Source organism: Canis lupus, chromosome 14, assembly GCF_003254725.2.
Source record: "Canis lupus dingo isolate Sandy chromosome 14, ASM325472v2, whole genome shotgun sequence".
Classification (NCBI taxonomy): Eukaryota; Metazoa; Chordata; class Mammalia; order Carnivora; family Canidae; genus Canis; species Canis lupus.
Window position 1 is genome coordinate 7061140 of NC_064256.1, and position 26163 is coordinate 7087302.

General features: G+C 42.9%; 1 protein-coding gene across 2 annotated transcripts in view; it reads right to left on the bottom strand.

The window, feature by feature from the left end:
- Nucleotides 1-26163, bottom strand: part of STRIP2 (striatin interacting protein 2) — a 50330-nt gene that overhangs the window by 13419 nt on the left and 10748 nt on the right. The window contains exons 4-18 of one of the 2 annotated variants that reach the window (XM_025471619.3): nucleotides 25686-25820; nucleotides 24183-24303; nucleotides 23388-23456; nucleotides 23099-23205; nucleotides 22266-22393; nucleotides 20926-21129; nucleotides 19406-19641; nucleotides 19081-19146; nucleotides 17803-17866; nucleotides 16797-16868; nucleotides 13976-14050; nucleotides 12982-13079; nucleotides 12395-12521; nucleotides 9722-9822; nucleotides 5714-5780 (exon numbers count right to left, since the gene is read on the bottom strand). In XM_025471619.3, coding sequence (XP_025327404.1) covers nucleotides 5714-5780; nucleotides 9722-9822; nucleotides 12395-12521; nucleotides 12982-13079; nucleotides 13976-14050; nucleotides 16797-16868; nucleotides 17803-17866; nucleotides 19081-19146; nucleotides 19406-19641; nucleotides 20926-21129; nucleotides 22266-22393; nucleotides 23099-23205; nucleotides 23388-23456; nucleotides 24183-24303; nucleotides 25686-25820 — 1670 coding nt within the window. The remainder of the gene's footprint in view (nucleotides 1-5713; nucleotides 5781-9721; nucleotides 9823-12394; nucleotides 12522-12981; nucleotides 13080-13975; nucleotides 14051-16796; nucleotides 16869-17802; nucleotides 17867-19080; nucleotides 19147-19405; nucleotides 19642-20925; nucleotides 21130-22265; nucleotides 22394-23098; nucleotides 23206-23387; nucleotides 23457-24182; nucleotides 24304-25685; nucleotides 25821-26163) is intronic. The other variant, XM_049093366.1, reaches the window with a different exon arrangement.

Genomic DNA, 26163 nt, shown 5'->3' on the forward strand with positions numbered 1-26163 from the left:
ACAATAGCCAAGATATGGAAGCAGCCCAAGTGTGCATTGATAGATAAATGGATAGAGAAGATGTGGTATATAAATACAATGGAATATTTTTCAGTCATATAAAAGAATGAAATCCTGCCATTTGGAACAACATGGATGGAGCTAGAGTATAATACTAAGTGAAATAAATAGAAAGATAAATACCATATGGTTTCCCTCATGTGTGGAATTTAAGAAACAAAACAAATGGGTAAGGGAAAAAAAAGAGAGAAAGACAAACCAAGAGACTCTTAACTATAAAGAGTACACTTATCATGATTAGCACTGAGTAATGTATAGAATTGTTTTTTTTCTTTAATGTATAGAATTGTTGAATCATTAGATTGTATACCTGAAACAAGTATAACACAGCAATTAACTATACTGGAATTAAAATTAAAAACTTAAAAAATTTGTTTACATACACTTTGTGTCTAAAAATTCAGTTCAGGGATCACATCCTACCCTTTCATAGCATCTCTAAGGCATTATGCGGGTTCTGTTCTCAAGATCCATCCTAACCCAGCTGAGTGAGCCAAGCCAAATAAAAACAGAGGCTTACACCAGTTATGTGGATAATTGACTCAAATGACTGCTGAAAGAACAGAGTGTTTCTTCTTTTTGTACTGAGGAAATCAGACTGGTTAGAATCTGAGCACTAGAGGAGACTTAGCTTTCAGACTTGCTAAGTCTAGTTCAATTCTGTCATCCACAGAAGCAAAACCTGAGGTTGAGGGAAGGAAGAAGGGCTTACTTAAGATCACCTAAGTGCCCCAACCAGGCCCTGAACCTCTAACTCCATTTTAACATTCTTTTTTTTTTTTTTTTAAAGATTTTATTTATTCATGAGAGACACAGAGAGAGGCAGAAACACAAGCAGAGGGAGAAGCAGGCTCCATGCAGGTAACTCAATGTAGAACTTGATCCCAGGACTCCAAGATCATGATCTGAGTCAAAGTGAGATGCTCAACCACTGAGCACCCAGGTGTCCTGACATTCTGTCTTTATTTACTGTTCATCTTCTGTTGCACTTTTGGAATCCTAACAGAGAAGATGATTTCTGAGAGGAAATTTGATTTGATCCCCTGCTTTCTCAGTTTCTTCAAGACCTAATGGTAAAGAAGCTCTTTCTATTTTTTTTTTTTAATTTTTATTTATTTATGATAGTCACACAGAGAGAGAAGCAGAGACACAGGCAGAGAGAGAGAAGCAGGCTCCATGCCCCGGGAGCCCGACGTGGGATTCGATCCCGGGTCTCCAGGATCGCGCCCTGGGCCAAAGGCAGGCGCCAAACCGCTGCGCCACCCAGGGATCCCAGAGAAGCTCTTTCTTATGTCATATTTTAATGGTTATTTCAAACAAGCAGAAGATAACAGTTTCCAGAAACAACAAAAAATAGTGAGGTTTCTTGGTTTAAAGCGGCTCCGCTTTAAAACTCTTCTGACTGAGTTTGGTCAGCCTATGATCAGACTGAGCCTTTAAAGAAGTGCTACTAAGGGCACTTGGCTGATTCAGTTGGGAAAAGTGTGCGACTCTTGATCTTAGGGTCGTAAGTTCCAGCCCCATGTTGGGGGTAGAGATACGTAAACAAACAAATAACTCAAAACAAAACAAAGTGTTATTCGCTGTGGGCTTTTCATATATGGCTTTTATGATATTGAGGTTATGTTCCCCCTATTCCTACACTGTGAAGAAGAGTTTTAATCAAGAAAGGATTCTGTACTCTGTCAAATGCATAAAAACAGAGCTTTTCCCCTAGAGTCAGGAATGTCTGCTATTACCACTGTTTTCAAGATAGTACTAGAAGTCCTAGCCTCAGCAATCAAACAACCAAAAGAGATAAAAGGCATCTGTGACAGCAATGAAGTCAAACTATCCCTCTTTGCAGATGACATGATACTCTATGGAAAAGCCAAAAGACTCCACCCAAAATTGCTAGAACTCATACAAGGATTCAGCAAAGTGGCAGGATATAAAATCAATGCACAGAAATCAGTTGCATTTCTATACACTGACAGTGAGACAGAAGAAAGAGAAATTAAGGAGTCAATCCCATTTATAATTGTACCAAAAACCATAAGGCCTTGGAATAAACCTAACCAAAGAGGCAAAGGATCTGTACTCAGAAAACTATACAACATTCATTAAAGAAATTGAGGAACACAAAGAAACATTCCATGCTCCTGCCACTTTGCTAAATCCTTGTAGGAATAGAATATCAAGTGTAGCTATTAAAAATCATGTTCTCTGGGACGCCAGGTGGCTCAGCGGTTTAGCGCCGCCTTCAGCCCAGGGCCTGATCCTGGAGACCCGGGATCGAGTCCCGCGTCAGGCTCCCTGCATGGAGCCTGCTTCTCCCTCTGCCTGTGTCTCTCTCTCTCTCTCTCTCTCTGTCTCTCATGAATAAATAAATAAATAAATAAATAAATAAATAAATAAAACCTTAAAAAATAAATAAAAATAAAAATCATGTTCTCAAATATGTCCAAAGTCATATTATAAACACTTAAATTTTATTATGTAAATTGAAACACAAAGTCCTTATTTTCTTAAAAAAGTGTGTTATATATATGAATTAGTATGTACCTATATATATATATAGTAACTGAAGGAAAATATTAACAGTAGTTACATATAGGTAGTATAATTTTTTATTTTATTTTATTTTTTAAAAAAGATTTTATTTATTTAACTAAGAGAGAGAGAGAGAGAGAGGAAGAGGGAAAAAGAGCATGAGTGGTGAGAGGGAGAGGGAGCTGAGCATGGAGCCTGACTCAGCGCTAGACAGACCTGAGCTGAAGGCAGATGCTTTAACCAACTGAGCCACCCAGTCACCTCAACAAGTAGGTAGTATAATTAAGGTATTTTTGTTTTCTTGCCCATATTTTTCTGTATTTATCCAATTTTCTGCAATAGTATGTACTGATTTTGTAACCAGGGGAAAAAATTGAAATATTATTTAAAGAAAATCCTCCGCATCTATAAAAGCCAGTATATTTTCTGTTTACAATTAATTCACTGAGCCTGGAAAAGAGATAAATCTTAATCATATAAACACTAGTATGTCTGAGTATTTTTTTAGAGAAACAAACCATTATATTGAGGACCTATGTGGAGTAACTTGCTAGTTAAGCCCGTGATTAGGCTCAGGGGAAACATTAATACCCTAAATTTGAGCAAAAAAACCCCAAAAATTTGTGGTTACCAAATGAAACCACCAGGTGCCACTGTTGCTTCATAGAAAGGAGAGGGGAATACCTAGCATGAATTGGTTTATTTAGAATAGGTATGTGCTTTCACCTGCTTGTGGATAACAATAAAATCTTCTCAGAGGCATAACAATTATTTCAGTAATTTTATGCTCATTTCCCAAGAGGCCAATCAGAAGAGATTTTACAGTATAATTCACATCAATTTCCTACATATGGGATTTGGAAAAGAGAACATATTGTATCAAGAAATAGATTTCAGCCATAAAAGTGACTTTATGTTTTGAAATACCTAATACTAGCATTTTATTTATTTTTTTTTTAATTTTTTTTTAATTAACTTATTTATTTATGATAGTCATCAGAGAGCGAGAGAGAGAGAGAGAGGCAGAGACACAGGCAGAGGGAGAAGCAGGCTCCATGCACCGGGAGCCCGACGTGGGATTCGATCCCGGGTCTCCAGGATCGCGCCCTGGGCCAAAGGCAGGCGCTAAACCGCTGCGCCACCCAGGGATCCCCTAATACTAGCATTTTAATGCTGTTTACCATTGTTTTATGTGAGGAAGTGTATTCTTCATTCTACCTCTGAATGGCAGGGATGTTAAGTCTCCACCTTGGCTCTACTGCTTTCAACTGTAAGGTTTTGGCAGTTAACTTCTCTATGTATAAAACAGTAATACCAAGCTAATACAGTTATTTTAAAGATTGAATAACATGCATAAACAGGGTTATTACATAATTTAATGCTTCTCTCTATAGGGATAAGAAGCTCCCTAAGTGAGACAGAAAATCTCTGCCCTGATGCTATAAAGTGTGCTAAATGAGATGCCTGGGTGGCTCAGCAGTTGAGCATCTGCCTTTGGCCCAGAGTGTGGTCCTGGAGTCCCGGGATTGAGTCCCATATTGGGTTCCCTGCATGGAGCCTGCTTCTCTTTCTGCCTATGTCTCTGCCTCTCTCTCTCTGTTTTCTCATGAATAAATAAAATCTTTTTTTTTTTTTAATAAAATCTTTTAAACAAAAATAAAATAAAATAAAAAGGGTGCTAGACTTATTATCTTAGAACATGGGTCTTTCTTTAATTCTAGATGTATCATTTATGAGGAGACCATGACAAGTCATTCATTCACTGAGCCTTCTGGTTTTTCATCTTTGAAATAGAGGATTGGGCTAAATGGATCTCCAGCCAAGAATTCTATGGTTCTGTAAAACCTGTACCACAGAAGGTATCATTCTATCTGTGCATAATACAGTTTCCTGATGCAACATTTTGCAGGTATTAAAGTTGGGGGACAAAGGGTTGTGGGACACATGGGTGCTACCATCCAATCATTCAGCAGTTGAGTTCCTTTCATGTACCAAACATAGTGCTAGATTCCCGGGATATAAAAATGAAGAGGATAACATCTCTTCCTTCAAGTTTTCAGTCAAATGGAGAAACAGATATAAACCAAGTAAATGCAACAGGGTGAGGGTATGGACTTAGTATATCTGAGGAGGTATATCTACACAAGGCAGACAGTTAATCTTCTTCAATATGCTGTTTATCAGTTGGTTTCGTGAAATTCAAACTCTGAGGGACTTTTCTGACTTGCCTAAAGTTGTTTCCAGGATGAAGACATTTCTGGGTCATTCTGCTGAGGCTTTACCAACTTTTGGCTTAGAGAGACCTAGGCAAGGTATTTTCTGAAGTACACATTCCTGTTTTTTTTTTTTCTTTTTAAGATTTTATTTATTTATTCATGAGAGACACAGAGAGAGAGCAGAGACATAGGCAGAGGGAGAAGCAGGCTTCCTGCAGGGAGCCTGATGTGGGACTTAATCCCTAGACCCTGGGATCATGCCATGAGCTGAAGGCAGACGCTCAATCACTAAGCCACTCAGGCATCCCACACTCCTGGGTTTTATAATCTATATGAAAAAGGAAAGTGAGGGACGCCTGGGTGGCTCAGTGGTTGAGCATCTGCCTTTGGCTCAGAGCATGATTCCAGGATCCGAGATCAAGTCCCACATCGGGCTCCTTGCATGAAGCCTGCTTCTCCCTCTCCCTGTGTCTCTCATGAATAAATAAACAAAATCTTAAAAAAAAAAAAGAAAGAAAAGAAAAAGGAAAGTGAATAGCCTATTGCATAGTGGAAAGGAGACAGATTATTGTTTGGAATAGACTAGCAGAGTTTCCCATGCCATTTAGCACAGATGTTCACATTCAATTTCAGTCCCATTATCTTTCTAAATTCTCTCTTCTCCTTAGTGTTTGTCACTGACCCTTTTCTCTTCTCTGCAAATTGCCATGCTCAGTTTTTCCAAATTTTTCTCAGCTGGGTCAGCAGCTCTAAACCCCCACTGCCTCTGTGCTCTTGCCAATATTCCTTTACTGATCTGAAACTCCCAAACCAGGGCATTATGGGGCTGGAGAAGAAATGGAAGAGCAAATACCAGCCTCTGCCACCTGGCAGTTTCAAAAGCTACCAAATGCCCCTCTGCTTACCAGACTCTCTGTAGTAAGCTCCGGCAAATCCTGGATGGTACAGCAAGGATAATCCAGGACCGAGATGCTGCAAAATGGAGAGAAAGGGACAGGCTTTAGGGAAATAGCAATGGCAGAAAATGGCAGTATCTGAAATGGTAGGAATTCCTTCTCTCTAGCAGGCCCCATCTATCTCCCAGATTGCTTAGTGACCTCAGCTGAAACTGAGGGTTGTGTGCCAGGCAACTCCAGCTCTAGTCTCCTCTCCTCACAGTCATGAGAAGAACCTATTGAGTTCCTCCAGGCTAGGCCCTATCTGGCAGATGCAAAGAAAGCAGCAAGAAAGCCTCTGGTATAGCCACCTTTCTCCTCTCTTCTTTAAAGAGTAGGGACATGTGTGCATTTCTGTTTTTGCATTTAAGTGTATGCTTGTGTATATGTGTGAACTGTGTTCCCAGAGATGCTGCCCAAACTTAACCCACTTAGTAACAATCTGTGGACATGAGGATGAAATGAAGACCTCTCCTATATTCTTGACCAGATGCTTCTGAAAGCCAGGAACTCTGGGAAGTGATCATGGAAGGCATTCTTTTTTTTTTTTTTTTTTTTTAAAGATTTTATTTATTTATTAGAGAGAGAGAGAGAGAGAGAGGCAGAGACACAGGCAGAGGGAGAAGCAGGCTCCATGCAGGGAGCCCAATGCGGGACTCGATCCTGGGTCCTCAGGATTATGCCCTGGGCTGAAGGCAGCGCTAAACCGCTGAGCCACCCAGGCTGCCCCATGGAAGGCATTCTTGAAGGAAGCTTAAAACAGGCAGCTTCCTGCGGCAGGGCCAATCTAGTAGCTCAAGAATGGTGATAGCATTAGGGCACCTGGGTGGTTCAGTCAGTTAAGCATCCAACTTGATCTTGCCTCAGATCATGATCTCAGGATCATGAGATCCAGCCCCATGTCAGGATCTGCACTGGGCATGGAATCTGCTTAAGATATTCTCTTTCTCCCTTTGTCCGCCCCCCTCAACAACTTGTGCTCATGTATGGTCTCTCTCTCTCTCTCAAAAAAAAAAAAAAGATTGGTAATAGCATTTGCCCCCAGAAGTGACAGTGCAGGACTACAAGGGAGCTAGAGGCTCTGCAGTGAGCCCAGGGAAGCCGCATGAGTAGGTAGGGGAAATGAGGCACTGCATTATGACAAGCACATAGTTACTTAAAATTATAGTTCTTCCTTTCCTTTTCTCTCTTCTTCATTGTACAATGCAGAATTTAGCTAATATCTAATGCTCCTTCTGGTTCTGACATTCCATAAGTTTTATAACCAATCTATCTGAACTAGTACAGTTGGAAATGGATAAAGGATGTTGGCAAAGCAGGGGCCATGAAGAGGAGTATGGGGTTTCTTGGACCTGTCTCTACATTTCGAAAGTCAAAACTCTATCCAAGCAAAAGGCAACAATTTGTTTACCTAGAAATGTTTACCTTTGTCCAAGAAATCCACAATGATGACCTAGGGGAACCAAGGTAGGAGAAGCAAGGGCATTGGATATACCTATAACATTGCTCATCATCTTAATTCACTCTACTAGATTCTCCCAGGGTTGCCAGTTCTATACTTAACTGCTCCATTATGATAAACATTCCTGGCTGGCTTATTCACTTATCTACCCACCACCCACAGACAAAGCCCATGGCAAAGTAGGTGCTGGCACCAGGAAATGGGGGTGGAAAATCAAAGATGGATTTGTTCCATCCTCCGTGAACTGAATTCTAGCCTAAGGGGGCAAAAAATAAAGTTACATGTTTCTAGAATATCTATCTAGATTGTAAGAACCATGAGGAAAAGGTGCAATAAGGGGTGATGGGTGTTTCAAGTTCTCAGGGATCATGCAACAGTAAAGCTTATAAGCGGTACAGAAGATGACTATCTTATCTAGGCCAAACTTAGTAAATGATGTAGTCTGGCACTACCACTCTTCTAATTCCAAATGGAACCAGATGGACACCTATCAGATTCTTTGCCCCTCCCCTTCCAGGACCAGGGTGGAGGGTGGGTATTTATTTCCTGAACCCCAGCCATACTTGATTGATCCAGGGTGGATCTCTAACTGGAAATGTGGAATAGGACTCACGTATGTTTATCTTAACTGATACATATATAAAAACTCTGATATAATCAGGGAATGTATTATTTTAATTTTAAGATGAAAATATGGGCAGCCCTGGTGGCTCAGCAGTTTGGCACCGCCTTCAGCCCAGGGCATGATCCTGGAGACCCAGGATTGAGTCCCATGGCAGGCTCCCTGAATGGGGTCTGCTCCTTCCTCTGCCTCTGTCTCTACTCAATCTCTCTCTCTGTCTCTCATTAATAAATAAAATCTTAAAAAAACACAAACATGAAAATACTGTGGCTCAAAAAAACCAAAGTTTCCTTACTTAAGATTATGTAACTAACAAATGGCAGGTCTCATAACTTCAGGTTCCATATGTGTATGTCTATTTTATTTTTTTAAGATTTATTTATTTAGGGACACCTAGGTGGCTCAGTTGGGTAAGCATCTGCCTTCAGCTCAGGTCATGATCCCAGGGTGCTGGGATCGAGCCTGACATGGGGTTCCCTGCTCAGCTGGGACTAGCTTCTCTCTCCCCTCTGCCCCTCCACCCTGCTTGTGCTCTCTCTCTCTCAAATAAGTAAATAAATCTTTAGACTTATTTATGTCCCTGGGGGACAGGGAGAGAGAGGAAGAGAAAGAATCTCCATCAGACTCCCCATTCAGTGAGGAACCTGATGCAGGGCTCGATGCCATGACCCTGAGCTCATGACGTGAGCTGAAATCAAGAGTTGGATGCTCAACCGAGCCACCCAAATGCCTCTGTATATTTTATTTTATTTGTTTTTAAATTTATTTTCCCCCCAACCCCTTTGTATTTTACTCAATTTTTAAAAAAGATTTTATTTATTTATTCATGAGAGACAGAGAGAGAGGCAGAAACATAGGCAGAGGGAGAAGCAGACCCCTCACAGGGAGCCCGATGTGGGACTCAATCCTGGAACCCCGGGATCATGCCCTGAGCCAAAGATAGACACTCAACTGTGAAGCCACCCAGGCATCCCACCTCTGTGTATTTTAAACTACATATAAGTAGGCTACCTCTCCATGGTGACTTTCAGGCAGTACTGACAAGACTGGTGAGGCATTATCCCCTGAGCCCCTCCAGTCACCCCAAGTACTCAGATCAGCCTTCTTACTTCTACTATAGGAACTCTGCCCCTGGTAAACTCTAATTAACATGCTTCTAATTCTTGTGGAAATAGCAAACTAAAGAATAAGGATTTACTTTGTAACCCCCCAAGTCCCCACTTGGCTGGAGGAGTGGAAAGTAATTTGTATTTATAGCAATTGTGACCAGAAAACCATCTGTGTTTTGATCCTGACTCTGCTGCTTACTTAAGTGGTCTCACTAGCATGTTAGTCTTGAGCAAGTCAATTAATCTCCCTGGATTTGTTTCCTAATTGGTGAAATGAGAATAAAATTTGTTGTAATACCTCTTACCACTACTAAAGTGATTAAATAAAATACCATATATTTGCTTTATTACAAATTGATCTAAGTAAGGATCTATTATTTACCTTTAGTTACAAATTTGGTATAACACTAGTTTACAAAGTAACATAATTGATTCAACTTATGATTTATACTAAGATCAGGGCTGGTCAGATAAGAGGGCTGTTTCACAAAAAAAAACATCTTCTGGATCCTTCTGCCATAGGGTTAAAATTTCATTGTTGCAGTTTATTTATTTGAGTTGTGAATTTTTCAGTTTTCAAAACCATTAAAATATAAATACCTCTGTGAAGAGACCAAACCACACATCCCATCAACTAACACTTCAAGGAAATGAAGTTTGACAGTGACAGCTCTAAGATAGAAGGGCCTAGGGACACAAGGAGATCTGAAAGTCTCAGAGATGATTTATATTTCTCAACCCATCCCAAAACAGATCTCTGAAATAAACCTGTCCAGAGTCCATACCTGTTTTTGGCAGTGATGTAAGACAAGATATTTTGATTGAAGAACTTCAGGATCAATGGAATGCAGTTGGCAAATACCAAATGTTGTGATACATATTCAAACTGAGTTAAAAGATAAAAGCAAAAAGGGCTGCTTATGTGGGGGAGAATAGAAGGTACATATGAAAAAAAAAAAAGGCAAGTACAACTCTAACATCCATTCCTAAGAATATCCACTGTCCACTAGTGTTATCAGTCCTCCTGTCTGAGAAGCGGGGAGAAACATCATCAGCCAGTCCATCCTGCATAGAGGAGGACAATCTGCAGTGTGTGTTATGTTGCAAGCACCTTACCAAAAGCACAAAACATAAACAAGTCAGAAATAAAATCCCACTCCAAATAAACAGAAGGAATTGCTGTGATATTTGTTCCTAAGCTCAACAAGAAAGGAAGGCTCCCTGAGAGAGTTGTCTTCCATACCAAACCTCTGGCTCATAGTGTTTCAACAATGATTGACATAGCAGGAACAGGTGCAGCTTACTCCCAGCAACTGCTGGCATCACTCAGTCAGGATGGATATGGCACATAGTAACCAAGTGAACTACTGGAATGTGGGCTCCAGCATAAGTCTGTCTGGTTCACTATATTATCCCTATACTTACAATATCAGTATTTTAATGAATGAATCAACAAGAGCCCTTCGGCCAATAGACACTGCACTGAGAATAAGTCCAAGATCTCTTTGATGGGCTAAACACTAGAAATAGAGGCTCCATTTTGTTCTTTTGAATTTGGATGGGGTTTTGTATCTGGGAAGACCTAGTGGATAGTATCCTAGAGTGGTATCACCTGGAATTTGCCTGTGATGCACTGAGGAGCATCAGAGAGTTTGCCTCCAGATCTGGAACCCAGGCTGCTGGGACAGTACAGAAACTGGGCTGAAAAAAGCAGAAAACTGTGCTGTTTTAAATCCCTTAGCTTTTCCTGATCACCAAGAAGTAGCCATGGCAGCCAGCCAAGCTGCCCTCTACCCCTGGGTGTATGGTTAGAGGGAAGGAGTCCGCTTGTGCTGCTCATTTCTCTCTGCTACTCAAATATTTTCTCCCTAGTAGCTGACCTGGCGTATTTTCCAAAGCTCCAGATGGAGCAGCCAATACATACCCACTACGGAGTTATAGAAAATGTTTTTCAATTTGAGATTGTCTGTAGCCTTGCTGGGATTCACTGACACTGACACACATTGGCAAGGCCCATCAAACCACCCACCTGTCTGGCTGTTGATCCACATACTGCCCACCAAGAGAAGCAGACAGAAAAACATATCCACGATTCTCTGTTCTTTCTACTAGAAACACTATCTCCCACTCACCTCTACTCCTCCCAGCCATGCTGTTGCTCAGCAAACACTGGCAGAAGAAGTGCGAGCACCCAGGACACCCATAACACACCCAAAGATGTCTCTGAATGTACTCCAGTGGAGAAATATCCTGATTATATAGTAAACCTGCATGGACACAGACCCTGCAGGAGCTTCTGTGTATTCTGAGAACCTGCTGTTCTAGCAGGAGGCTTTTTAGGAGGAAAATGGAGCAAAGACACTGAGCAATCATGAAGAGCCTCCTGTCCTCCTCATGTTCTCACCACAGAGACCATCTATCCCCTGCCCCCAGGTTCCCCGATATCTTGGCAAGGCCCACAGTACCAAGTCCAAACTCCTGAGTATGGCAAACAGTGCCTTCGTGGAGAAACAGCTTCTTAACCTTTTTTTAGGCTCTGTTTCCTCATCTATAAAACAGACATAAAATAAGACCTATCTCATAGGGTTAAGAGAATTAAATGAGATCCCACGTGAACTTAACAGTAACGGGCACATTATAAGTACTCAATAACTGTGTGCTATCATATGTATTATGATCTGCTCTCTGCCTTCCTCTCTAGCTCCATGTATCACCAGGCCTTCCCCATCTCCCCCACCGCCCCCCCCTCCCCAGGGAGAACTCCAGGAACATTTAATCAGTTTCCAAAGGTACTTTACTCTCTCTTCTCTGGACTTTCACAAATTAATATTTCTGCTTGAAATGCTTCCTATCTTCCTTCCCTGATGACTCCCATATTCTGACTAACATGTTTCTTTAGGACTCAGGTTAGAAGTCACCTCATCTCCACAGCAAGTAGGATAACCAGCCAGTGCTTATCTGTATCACGCACTTATCATTCCATAGTTACCTATTTATATATCCATGTCCTTTATAAGACTTCAAAGCCCTTAAGAGCCCAAACTGTGCCTTATTCAGGATTATACCTCAAATGTTAGAAAAATTCTCAACATACTTTTCCCCCCACTTTTGTGTGTGTGTGTGTGTGTGTGTGTGTGTGTGTGTGTGTAATGCTTGAATCCTATCTTGTGCTGTTTCAAAGCTGGCTGGCCACATTCCCAAGAAGCCAAGGATTCTTACTCATAACCCTTGGATAATGTTCAAAGGACACAGACATCTGTACCTGTCTAGAACAGTTCCTTACATCCCACTCCATAACCCCACTCAAGCTTGTGCAACAGTATATGAATTCCCTGAGAAGAACCAAGAAAAGGCTGAAAGATATTCAACTGGACTACAAAGGCCCCATCACCCCCTCTTTGTGAGACAGGGCCTAGAGAACACCTGAGACCTGTGAAGAAATGCTGCTGGCTGCTCACCTGGTAGATATGGTTCAGTTTGAAGTGTTTGAGGAGGAGCAGGAGAAGGGCAGAGATACTCTTTACAATGATCTCCTTGTGCCTGTTCACATCGATGCCCAACTTCATGCTCTGGAGAACAGTAATGCTATAATGGGGAAGAGGAGGAGTCAGTGCAGAGCAGCCTTAGAGAGAAGCCTACAAGGACCCAAGTATTTGGGTCAGAGACAACATATACAGGAGAGCCAGAGCTTGGGAGATCTGAACTTCTGCGCTAGGGAAACTCCCAGAGTCCCTACTTTGAGTCTGTTTAGAAAAAAGCTCCTTTCTCTCTGTTTTCCTTTCTCCTTTGGCAAGCTCATCCCTTGGCAATGTCCATCCACATACCTATGCAACCTGTCTCTGGCACTGATGTTGCTCTGCAGACCCTCAGTTTAGAGCTAAAAAGAACCTAGCAGAGAGCACTGCAGTGCAAAGGAGCTACTGATGGGGGAGAGAAGATCTCTTTGGATACAATCCCTATGAGTGTTATCAAGGTGGGGTAGGGACTAGAGAGACACTGTAGACAAAACAGTGCATTCAGCAGCCAACTCAGTTGAAGCACTCACGGCATCTCCTCAGGCAGGACATCTGCCAGGATATTGATAGAGTCTGTCTTTGCTTTGGAGGTGGGGGCTGCGGCCAGCAGAATCTTAAGCAGAGCAATCTAGGAAGTAGAAAATGAGGAGATCCATCTCTGTCCATCCCATTCAACAAGGCGATTTTTCCACACCTCAACAGCCCTATAAGAAGTGTTTTAATGCCTTCTTCTATATTCATTCTCAATAATCAAATCTCCCCAGCCTCCAGAAGGGTAAACAGGTGCCCAGTCCTGAGAGGCCTGCCTGTGAGGCTAAGGAGCCAGAAGGAAGCTTACAGGCTATTCTGCTTCAAGATTGTTCTTTCTAGGGATCCCTGGGTGGCGCAGCAGTTTGGCGCCTGCCTTTGGCCCAGGGCACGATCCTGGAGACCTGGGATCGAATCCCACATCGGGCTCCCAGTGCATGGAGCCTGCTTCTCCCTCTGCCTATGTCTCTGCCTCTCTCTCTCTCTGTGTGACTATTATAAAAAAAAAATAAAATAAATAAATAAATAAATAAATAAATAAAAGATTGTTCTTTCTAAAGAAGATGATGCAAAGAATAGAGGGGCAATGCCTAGAAATAAGGTGAGAGATACAAGCATGAACTCACTTTCTCTATCCCTTAGGGGAAACTCTAACCCTGACGATCAGCATCTTCACCATGCAGCCTGAGGCTATCTAGGACACCACAGACCATGGTCTCAGAGGGACGAGGGTACTTACTTAGAAGGAGGGCTCCCAGTACATCCTGCATGGACCCAACCTTATTCTCTGCCCCTCCCAAAGAAGGACTTGGGAGTACAGCTAAATCTTCCTTCTTCTTGGAGAAGCCCTGAGGAGTGCTCAGAATTCTAACGTGTTAGAGAATATTTTGCCTCATGGGAACAAGCTCAAATAATGGAAAGCTCAGTTTGAAATGGCTCTCAGCTGTCTGTTCCTTGGAGCAGAGAAGGGCAGCTCTGGCCCAGCTATTTCCTTACCATGTACTGAGGGAGGCTGTAGAGCATGCCCTGGTAGAGGATTTCACATGGTGTCTCTGGTACCACCTCTTCCCCCTATGACAGGAAACACACAGTTTGCCCAGGCCATTTTCCAGCTCACCAAAGACTATGTTTTCTTGGTTGTAAAGGGTGGCATGAAAAGAGCACTAAGCTAGGTTCCTATCCAGCTGTGTTAATGATTCGTTTTATCACCTTGGGTAAATTACTTTCCCTCTCTGGGTCTTAAGTTTCCTCTTCTTTAGGATTACTAGGCTAGTCTGATGTCCTCTGAGGGCTATTCCAGCTCTGACAATCTATGATTCTGGTTTTCCCATTACCTGAAATCAATCCAGAATTCTTCTTGCCCCATCACATGTTGGATCAGGAGTTAGAACACCTATCTCGGTGTTGGCACAAAACACTGCTTTTCTGGCCATGCACGGGCTTAAGTCAGGGTGCATGTATGCCTGGGATACTAGAACAGACACCCCACACAGAAGTACTTTCTGTGGTGTCAGTATGAGGCCATCCAAGAGCTCTGAAATGCTCTGAAGTAAGAGGTAGGTAACTCAGTAGAGAAAGTTGAAAGGGAGTTGGGTAACCCATGGCCAAGAGAGGCAGGATGGAGTATTAGCAGGGAAACTTTTAGGTAGAAACTATTTTCTTTCTTTCTTCAATAGCCCCTACTACATCCCTTCCTCCTTTATGACCAGCACCCTCATCCACAACTCTCTTTGTCCTCTGATGACCCCATCTAAGCCTTTTATCAGAGTGAGGGGACCAGGACGTCTGGTGCTCAAGGGGCTACTCAGGCCATTGTCATCTTTGGCCAATTCAGTTCTTCTTCCCACAAGGTACTTCTATCCCTGGGCAAGGTCATTGCCTGCAGATCCTGAGGCAGAGAGAAAGAATCTGGCCTCTGCCATCCCACATAACTCAGTTGCTGCTTAAATGGGCATTCAATAAACTCAGGCAGTAGATCTCTGGGGGAGCAGGAAGGCAACCTGCTTCCCCAAAGATCTATTTCATACCTTCTCTTCTCCCCTGTCCTCAAACCAATCCCCGTACTCTGTGACCCTTCAATAGTTGCTAACCCAGCTTCATACTTCATGGAGAAAACAGAGGCAATCAGACACTTCATCTTCTCAACACCAAATCTACCAGGGTCTCTACTTTCCTTCTTGACATGAAGTATGCACCGCCTGTGCTCTGTTAAAGGCCAACCCTCCACTTGTGTTGGGGATCTCTCACCGTTTTGTTTTGTTGAATGCATCAGTTCTGTAATTGTCTCCTCTCTCCCAGATCATCTCTTTTAGGACACAAACGTACTCTAATATCTATATACATAAACATACTCTTCTATCTATAAAATTTTCCTTTGATCCCACATCCTCCTTTAGCTACCATCCCATTTTTATCCTCTCTACAATAAAACTATATATTGTCTGTGTTGACCACCTATCTCCTTTCTTTATGTTCTTTACATTCTTTTTTCAACACATTCCAACTTGGATGTTACCTGACCCAATGGGCACCTCAGGTCTTATCCATTTATCAGCAGCATTTGACACAGCTGATCACTCCCTCCTTGAAAATTTTCTTAGCTTTTATATTATCACAATCTCCCACATTCCCTCCTACCTCACTGAGTTTCCCTTACTCTTCTTTTCTGGCTCCTTTCCTGACTCATTCCACCCTCAACACAACTGCTGTGTCCCAAGGCTTTGTCCAGGGTTCCATCCTCTATTCTCTCCCTGGGTTATCTCAGCCAATTCGATGGCTTTTAACACTGTCCATTAAGTCAACAGCTCCCAAATTTATTTCTCTAGGCCAGTCCTCTCTTAGAACTCTAGACTTATATATTTCAATTGCATGACTGCTCATGTGCATGGCTGCCTAATGGATATGTAAAACTGAGTATGACCAAAATAGAACCCTTGATAAAACAGAACTCCCCATGTTGGCATATGACTCTTATTTTTGATTCTCCTCTGTGCCTCTCTATCCAAATCCAATTGACTAGTAAGTTGTGTCAGCTACACCTCCAAAATATAACCCAAATTCATTCAATTTTCCCTATTTCCGTAATTACTACCCCAGTCCATGTCACCATCATCTGTCACCTTGACTATTTTAAGAGCTCCCTAACTGATCACTCTGCTTCTACTCTTTTCTGGTAAAGTCATTACACAGCAGCCAATGGTTTTTGAAAATATAAATCAGATCCTGTCACTCCCCTGCTTAAAATCTCTAAGGGCTTACTTCTGTATTGTGAAACAACTTCACACTCCCTATCTTTGCTTACAGGTCCCGTGTAAAGTGGCCCCAGGCCACCATCCTGACTCCATCTCATACAACCCTATCCCTTATCCCTGTGCTCCAGCCACAGGCCTTCATTCACTATCCCTAATACTCTGAGCTTGCTCTTACTCTTGTTAAAACTATTCCCTCTGCCTAGAATGCTCTTTCCCCTGATATCATGGCCAGCTCCTTCCCATACCTAACATTTTAGCTTAACTGTCACCTTCTCAGAGGTCTACCTACCCAGACTGCCTAATCAAAAGTAGTCTATTATATGATAGATGCCTCTATCATATCATCCTATTTAACTTTTCTTCATTGTATCTCCCATTCTCAATAGTCTTCTTGTTTCCTTAATTATTTATTTTCTTTTTTCTCTAACTTTAAAGTATCATGAAAGTAGGGACCTTGCCTTGCTTGGCATACAGTAAGAGCCCAGCAGCATGCGAACATGCTCTGTGACAGCACTGCAGACAGATTTCCTTTTGCCTTTCTCCTGTGCAGGAGCCCCTTGACTCACCAAAGACATGGGGCACTTTTCCAGATCCTCCTCATTCTTGATTTGAACATCTGCAATGGAGATGTACTTGTGCTAAGGAAGAAAAGACATCAATTAAGAGGCTGAAGTTACTAAAAATATATATATATATTTTTTAATTATAAAAAGGGGGGCTTTTGGCTGGCTCAGTCTGAAGAATGTGTGACTCTTGATCTTGGGGTTTTGAGTTTGAGCCTCATGTTGGGTGTAGAGATTACTTTAAAAAAAGAAAAAGATACTGAGGGCCCCAATCACATATGTACCAGCCTCTTGCTTAACTTCCTCAATGATAAGGAAATGTGTTGTTTAGGTTGTCACGCCAAATTGAACATGAACCTTTTGAAGGAAGGAGTCTTATTTATCTTTGCACCCTTAACATTGAGCCCAGACTTCATATACAGTGTTTCTGTTTATTCTATGTTCCCATATTTGTTGAAAAGCAGAAAATACTTGAGTATTTATCTTCAACCAAAGGGCAAGGGGAAGTGAAGAACAGGCCCATGCCCCTGTAACCACTACCCTGAGACTTTTGTTGCATATGAGTATGCTTGCGTGCATGTGTATGGAGTGATGATGGAATGAGGGAGAGTTCCAGGCCTGTGCAAGAGATGATTATTACTCTTTGTGCTTATATATACTTTGGATACAGAGCAGACTGCTACTAATCCTGAGCCTCTGGAAGTTAGTGGCCCTATAGGGACAAAGAAGTGAGAGGAAAGGAAGTGAGGAAGAAGAGAGAAAGCAGGGTGGGAGAAGGAAAAAGGCATGAGAGGAAGAAAGGACAACTTTTTCATCTATCTGAATGTAGGAAAATGGTTAAGTAGGAAGAGATGTAATTTATTCCTCTTTGGTCAAAATGCCTGAAGGTGCAATATAGAATAATTGGTTAAAATTGTGTCTGGTAGAAGAGCCAACACCCATGACTTTGGTAATCTAACTTGCCTTGATGGCTCCCTACTCCTGAAGACTGAGAGCCCACCCTGGTCACCTGCTTTAGAGTCTTCACACTTTCATGGATGGGCCTGGGTAATCCAACCAAGGTATCTGTGTCCCTGTGAAATGCGAGATATAACAGATCATAAGCATCAAAACTATAGAAAACTACTGATGAATCACTGACCTCTACCCCTGAAACTAATAATACACTATATATTAATTAATTGAATTTAAATAAAAACAACAACAACTATACAGAACTACTGATATCCTCTGGAGTTATATGGACCATGCCATTTTTTTTTTAAAGATTTTATTTATTTATTAAAAACAGAGAGAGAGAGTGAGGCAGAGACACAGGCAGAGGGAGAAGCAGGCTCCATGCAGGGAGCCTGACATGGGACTCGATCCCGGGCCTCCAGGATCACCCTGGGCTGAAGGTGGCACCAAACCGCTAAGCCATCGGGCTGCCCCATGCCATTTTTAATATACAGTATTTTGGATCTTTCTCTGCAAGCTTCTAGCCCCCCCCCCCCCCCCATTATTGCTTCAGGACACAAAAAGAACAATGCCACATAGAAGTGTTAGGATTAGGATTTTGTATAGTCTTTTGGGGATTTACTTTGTCAGGAGTAGGTTCCTTAAAAGGGCATGTACCCCAACCACAGTGAAACACCAGTAACAAGTAACATCTCAGTTTGTTTGTTTGTTTTTCTTTCTCAGTTTTATAGAGGCCAACCAGGGTGAGAATTCATGAGGTAGGAGAAATGGTGGAAGACTGGATCTGTTCTAACCATGTTGCTTCTTCATGGAATTCTGGCCCATTAAAACAGGAAGGACCCCTAAGGATCCCTGGGTGACTCAGCGGTTTAGCGCCTGCCTTTGGCCCAGGGTGTGATCCTAAAGTCCTGGAACCAAGTCCCACATCGGGCTCCCTGCATGGAGCCTGCTTTTCCTTCTGCCTGTGTCTCTGCCTCTCTGTGTGTGTGTGTCTCTCATGAATAAATAAATAAAATCTTAAACAAAACAAAACAAAACAAAACAGGAAGGACCCCTAGGGACTATCTAATCCAACACTCTCATGAGTAAATTGAAGCCCAAGAGGGAATTAACTTGTCACTCAAGTCATTTACCTGGCTAAGAACATGAGTTCTTCCAGGAAACTGGAAGGAAAAAAATTCCATAGTACCAGCACAAAGTCACTAGGAGATGCCCATAGTGGCTCTGGATTAGACTATGACTATCAGGCAACATCTCTCATTCCAACCACCCACTCCCCTGGCCCCCTAAGAATCGCTCTATAGCCAGTTCTGACCATTTAGTCACTTACTGCCCCAGAGTGAATCCGATGAATTTGTTCCTGCTCATCTCCAAGAAGTGCTCGATGTCCTTCTGTCTGAAAGGGCAGTGGAGAGACAATTCCCAGAAAAGGAAAAAAAAAAGCAAACCTTGAGAGACCGAACCTTTCTGGGCTCTTAATCCAATTGGAGGATTAGAACAGTGGGGGAAGACAGCAGCTAACAGAGGAAACTTCAAACCCAGGAGTTCTGACTTCTAGTCCAGCTTATTGAGAATTGAACACTTAGACCACAGCACCATGGGTCTTCAGTGATTCTAATCCCAAAGCTCAGGGTCTCCCGAGTTATCAAACCTACCTGACCTTTGGAGCCCAAGGCAGGCCCTTGGGAAAGGCCACCCGCTCAGCAGAAAGGGGTGTCTGTGAGGGTGGAGGTGGCACCAAAGGGTCTTGCTCTAGCAGGTCTAATTCTCCATCCAAGGTTCGTTCTCCATCGCCAGCAGACTCCTCTTCCTCCTCTGTGGCTGGTTCCTCAGTCTTAAAGAGATCTCTTTCATTGTAGATGTCCAGGCTGTCCTGCTTAGTGAGGAGTTGCTAGGAGGGTGTTGGAAGGGTGGAGAGAAAGTGTACAGAGATCTCACTCTAAGCATCCTTCTCTGAGGTCACCCTCTACCCATAAGTTACTAGACTTCAGGATATGGTGTAACAACCCAGCTCTTATAAGAATATCCCCTTCCCCACCTTCACCCTAGTATCTCCAGGAGACCAAATTCCAAGACAAGTACCTCTCAGGCAACCAAGCCAATAGCTGAGGAACAAAGCATAGATAATCCCAAAGTCAGTTACTTAGCTTTCAGACAGCATGGATGCCTTTTTCTTTCTTTCTTTCTTTCTTTTTTTTTTTTTTTTTGCCAGCACTTTCCTTCCTAATTATGCTCTGTTTAGGTGAACATTCAAATAGTTTGCCTTCTGTGAGCATACACCAGCTGGCTGACTGAGGAAGAGGAGGACAGAGGCTTGCTACTAGGCAAAGAGAAGCAAGTTTGGAATTTTAAATTTTATTGAAGAAAAAAACATTGGACAGAAATAGGTCAAAAAGTTAACAGTGACTGCCTCTGGTTTGTTAAGCTTGTGGGTGATTTTCTTTTTTCCTCCCTTCTTCACATTTTTATATTTGTTCCAAATTTTGTACAACGAGTAAGCATTACTTTATAAAACAAAAAATAAAGGTTAAAAAAAATCACATTACAGATTATGTAGACTAGATTACCGAACATGATTGTCTGGTCCTATCACCTGTAATTGGTGAACTCAGGTATTTCAGAGAGGGGAGTTCGTGGGTACATGGTCAAGTCTTAGGGTAGCTTGTCATTCTGACCTTTCCAGGGATGCGGATTATACCTAGAACACTAATCAATCATCTCCTAAATGAAAGCTTCTGGTTCCAGGGCCAGACAAGAGCATGGCTAGCTCAAAGTAAACCTTCTTGCTGTCAATAAAGTGATAAAGCCTTACCCCAGGTGAGTGGATATGCTGGGAACCCTGTTCAGGTGATCTGGATCCCTATCTTCAGGATTATACCCTAACTGTTGTCCAGGATGCTAGGGAACTCCAGGCATACCAAGTCTAGGCCAATGACCCTGTAGCAAGATATGGATCTATGATGTGATATCACAGTGTTACATCATGATAACCCAGGAATCTGCTGGAGACAGAGGCCAAAGTACAGACTTAAAGGTTTCAGGTTGGTCACAGGGCCAACCAGAGGCAGATGAGTTAAATCCATTTACTGCCCTTTCCTACCACATCCAGATTAGCTCAGAAACTTAATTTTTGGCCAGCTAGTATCAAAACACCACTGTCTGCTTTAGTTCATACCCTTCGAGAACCACGGCGGCCTCGCAGCTTAGAAGGTGGTGGTGCCAGCTGAGACTCCCCCAGGTCGAGGGTGTAAGAGGGCGGGGAGGCAGCACGCATGCTCTTCACCACCTGGATACTATCTTCAGCCAGTGGAGGCAGCCCCAATTCTGCCCGCTTCTGTACTTTGAGAACCTGAAGATGCTCAAATCCACCGAGGGTAAACTACGATATGAACAGGAAAGGGGCAGAGAAAAGTAAAAGAGGAAAGTCAGGGGGAACAAAGTCAGGGACATGTAGATGGAGAAGAGCCACAATCTCTGGTCCCCCTGAGTCCCGTTCTTAACTAGGAAGTAATAAAATAAGATGCAGTTACTATCCCCAGTCTTAGGAGCTCAGGCATCAGGATAAAGCATTATTTACTGACTCAGCACTGGAAACATCACCAGAAATTAGGAAAGGGACTCCTGGGAGCTTCCACTGAAAAACAAAAAGAAAAAAAAAAAGAAAAGAAAGAAAAAGAAAGGAAAGCTGTATCCCCCCTTTTAAGGAGCACATCCAGATGCTATAACGCCTCAGTCACTCAATTTGTTCTGCAGTCAAAAGGTAGTTCCCCCCCTATGAAGCTTGCTCTGGAGGGTATGTCATTTAGCCAGTCCTGTGGGGTGAGAGCCAGAGATGAAGGATCAGATTTAATAATTAGGAACAAAGTGGTACCATACACTTATAAGGACTTCAGTTTTTAAAAGATTTATTTATTTATTTTAGAGAGAGAATGTGAGCAGGGGGAGGGGCAGAAGGAGAGAGAAAGAGGAAGAGAAGCAGACACTCTACTGAGCACAGAGCCCAACACAAGGCTCAATCCCACGACCCTGAGCTCATGACCTGAGTTGAAATTAAGAGTTGGACGCTTAACTGACTGAGCCACCCAGGTGCCCCAAGGACTTCATTTTTTTTAAAGCAAATCCTCAGTTTATCTAGATGGAAGGCAGGCAGTAAGCCCTACATTTTATAGCTAGAAAAATTGAGGCACAGACAGTTGTCCAAGGTTCCTCAGTATCAGCAGAGGCTAGATCTCTCAACTCTCAACCAGTATTCTTTCCATGAAATGTCAGTTCTATCATGAGAAAGCACAATGACACCCCAACTCATAGAGTGACATCTCCTGTTAGTCCAACAGAAATAGGTAACCTACTCTGACAAAGAACATTTTATTTCCCTCCATTGGCTAACAGCTGTCCTATTCTTCAGTCTTAGCTCCAGCCTTCTGGAATCAGACTAGAAGAAACTGAGGTGGTGAGGAGTGGGATGATCTGATCTGATGGGATGAGAGTGGAGAGGAGGGTAGATCAGCCACTCACCATTACCACCTTCCAGAGCAAAAGCAGGACCTTCTTTATAGGGAAGTGGGGAGCCAAGCCACTGCAGAATTTGGTAACCATGGAGAAAAGCAGAAGGGCAAAAGGTTCCTCATTATGCACAGAGAAGCCTGGGGAAGAGGAGAAAAGAAGTGAGAAAGTGAGGATGAGTGCTGAAACCCTACCCCTTTAACCCTACTTCTGGACACAGTGAGGAAGGCTCTCATGTCACCCAAAAAAATGTGAGTACTTGTACCTTAGAAGGAGCCTTAGAGAGTCCCCAGAGGGAAAGGATAGGAAGTGAGGCCATGGAGGTGAATTGGTTAGCTCCCAAGCTTGAGGGTGGATACCAAACTACAAGTAATAGTAATAAAGATGTTGCTTTCTGGCTGAAGGACTTAATGCATCTCATGGATCACAACTCACTTTGCCACATCGATGGATTTATTTTAAAAATCCCATAGGCCTTCATATCTTATCCCTGTCTAATGACAATATCAACTAATATTTTCAAGGTGGTTCAACTCATTTTTTCATGTGAGATTGATGATGAACTGGGAGATGGACAGCTATCCCCATTTTATAACCAAGGAAACCAAGGCATAGAAATGACACATGATGGTACTAACTCAGACACAAGGGCAGTCAAGCCAGGTCCTCATGCCTGCCACACAGTAGCTCTGCCCTAAAAGAATAGATGCTAATTCTGAAAGATGAAGGAAGGAAAGAAGGAAGAGAGGAGGGAGGGAGCGAGAAAGGAAAGAAGTAAAGCTGTCTGTCTCTATGTGGAAGCACAGCATCTCATCCCTACCCTTCCTCAGGTTGCCACTTCTTACTCAATTCAGTGCGGAAGGTCTCCCGCACTGTCCTCCACCGGCAGGAGTCCGTCTCTCTCTCCAGGCGGATATTTTCCACCAATAGGTACATGACACTCAGCAGCACCCTGGAGTTATGGAAGGGTTACAAGAGATTCCCAAAGCAGCTCCCAACCTGTAGCCCGAAACCTCAGGGATGATCTCTGTGGGAGCCCAACCCAGTGGAATTAGCAACTATTAGCAGTCCAGGTGTATCTGGTAACCCACTGCTAACTATCCCCTGTCCAATCCCAGGGCCAGCTCCACTTACCTGAGCTCTGTACTATCAGCAATGGAGATGGCTGGTTTCCGAAGAGCACTGCTACAGGCCTGGCTGTTGCTGCCATGGGGACGAGGGAGAGAATAGGAACTTATAAAACCTCTGCTATTCCCTGGCTATGTAGCTAAAAGAAATTGGTCTAAGGTAAAGGAGCCCACCGAATTCCTCTGCCATCTCTGTTAACCCTTATCTGTGGTGTAGGGCAAAGGCAGGGTCTGTGATGATGCCTCCTCTTATAATCCACACTGTGCCTAGTACCATGCTGAACACAAAATAGATGCTAAGCAACACTTGTAATCTGCCCTATTTGAACTTCTGGATAATAGGCATGAGATAAAATGAGGGATCTCTACAGTGGTAGCAACAGATAAGGCCACCTCTAGAGCTGTGACCTATGAGGGAAAGAATTGGGTACAGCAACAGAAATTGATCCTGTCCCTCTTGGGTCATGTTTCCAGGTAAAACAATTTCCTTCATGGATTCCAGAGTTAGGCTGAATTGAGGTGTTTAGATAAAAAGGGAACCCATCTAGGGTAGGGCCCTAAGACCCAGGACTGAAGCTGTAAGTGGGGGCAGAAGCTGTTGATGTTGTCCTCCCAACCTCAGGGAGGACAAAATATCAGAGAGGATGGCTGGATAAAGGGAAACCGTCAATAAGCTTTGGACTGAGGTGTGAATAGACACTGCTCCCATAGAGGTCTCTATAGTGAGGGAATCAGTATAGGACATGAAACACCCTTCAAGGAAGGGGTTTATCTAGGCCAGCCCTCCCCTAAGGCTTCTCACTCAATTTCCATGTGGAGTAGCTCCAAGAAGGTAGAGAAGGTCCCCATCTGATAGAGCAGGAAGCAGTTGTATCTGGACCAGTGTAGCACATCAACCTCCGAATCACATTCCCCAAAAGTACCTAAAGAACCAGACAGTTGCCATGTGGGGTTGAGGGTAAGAGGGGTATCCAGTTCTTTCCACTCTGCCCCATGATCTTAAGACTATTTTCCAACACCCTGACCAACAATTAGGCTGACAAAGGTAGGACAAGGGCCCCCAGAACTTCCTTGAATGAGGCAGGAAAGAGGAGAAATAGACTCCAGAGTCAGGTCCAATGTGCTTATCACTGGCCTGTCTTAAGTTTGAGTTCCCTGAAAAGCAGATCCAGAGAGGATTCAAATATAAGTAGTTTATTTGGAAGATGATCCCAGGAACCATTAGTAGAGAAGTGGGGAAGTTAAGCTAGGGAAGAAAAGGCAGCCAAGAGCTGAAATCCAGGATGGAGGAAGCTCTGGGAAACAGCAGGTTTTTCAACCCTCAGAATCATCCCACCCAAGAGTGAAATAGTTGGGCTATTTATCCAATAACTCCTGTCATTCATTGATCAGTGCTACTGCACTAGGGGAGCACATTAATTTCCTAGCACTTCCTGGCTACCCTATATGGACTGCAGAGAAAGCCTTCAGGTAAAAAGTTAAAGGTACTAGCAGTTGGAAGTTGGCCGAACACTAGACCCAAGAGATGCAGTTAGGGCACTGCCTCGTTTGCTATTGTCTTTTCACCACTCTCTTTCTTGTCCATTTATTGTTTTCTTATAAAACTGCTCCCAGCTAGTTAGTTCTGCCAAAAGTCCTCTTGTTATGACCTCAGGGCCTATTTTTACTATTCCAGTTAGGTTATCTCATTTCTCTTTCCAACAAATGGTTAATAGGTCTCTTCTGGGAAGGCTTCCTTAATTAATCTCATTGAATTCTGATCATCTCCCAATTACCCACTGCATCCACTCCTGCTGCTATGCTGGCTTGAACCCTCTAAATGCCAAAGAGAAATAATACAGAGGGTCCATGTGTGAATCTGCAGGACCCCACTGTCTCCTCTTAGTAGAAGTCAGTGCCATAGCTGAGGAAAGAAGCCTTCATGCTCAGCTGGTGGTATATCATCAACTCTAGCCACACAGACTCTCTTGCTAAGTATTCTCCACATATGATTATAGCCCACATGAAGGAAAAAAGTACCTTATAAGAAATCTTGCCATGCCTGGTAAGATAAAAGCCAATTCCAAGGGATCCAGAATAGTACCCACCACGATCTCCTTAACTTGCTTATAAGCATCAGGTTACTTCTAGCACTTGATAAGATCTGTCCTTGAGAGGTAGGGACCTTGCTTTCTTAGCATGGCTTGCCTCATCCTAGTCCTGATGGCAATATTTCTTTTTTTTTCTTTATTATTATTATTTTTTTATGGCAATATTTCTTTCCCCAGTGTTTACCCATCTGAAGCTGGCAAAGGTGGACACTTGCCTTGGGCCAGGTATAGAACAGCCCGGGCCACCTTCAGTCGCCGTTCCCTACTGACCACCTCCAGTCGGTCCAGGAGTCCCATCACATAGGCCTTCTGGGCATCTTCCTCCAACTCCAGCCACTCCTTGCCTTGCACTGGAGACAGAAGGCCATACAGATCCAGGGTCAGCTTCTGCCTCCCCTTCCTGGAAAGGCTCCTGGTAACATGTCTACTTCTAATCCCAGCCTCCAAATTCTTCTCTTCAAAAGCTTTCCTTATTTAGATGAGAAGGAATAAGAGATTAGAAAAGTAAAGGACCCCCAAAGTTCTGGCTGAACCCACTCTAAATGAAGCCTCTTCTTCCATATTCCCTTGTTCTCTACACAGAGCCTATTCTGGCTTCTCTCTCTGCCTTTTCAAGGGGTTCCCTCTCTCCCTACATATCTAATTCCTATTTATCATTACAGGTCCTATACTAAATTACCTCTTTCCCACTAA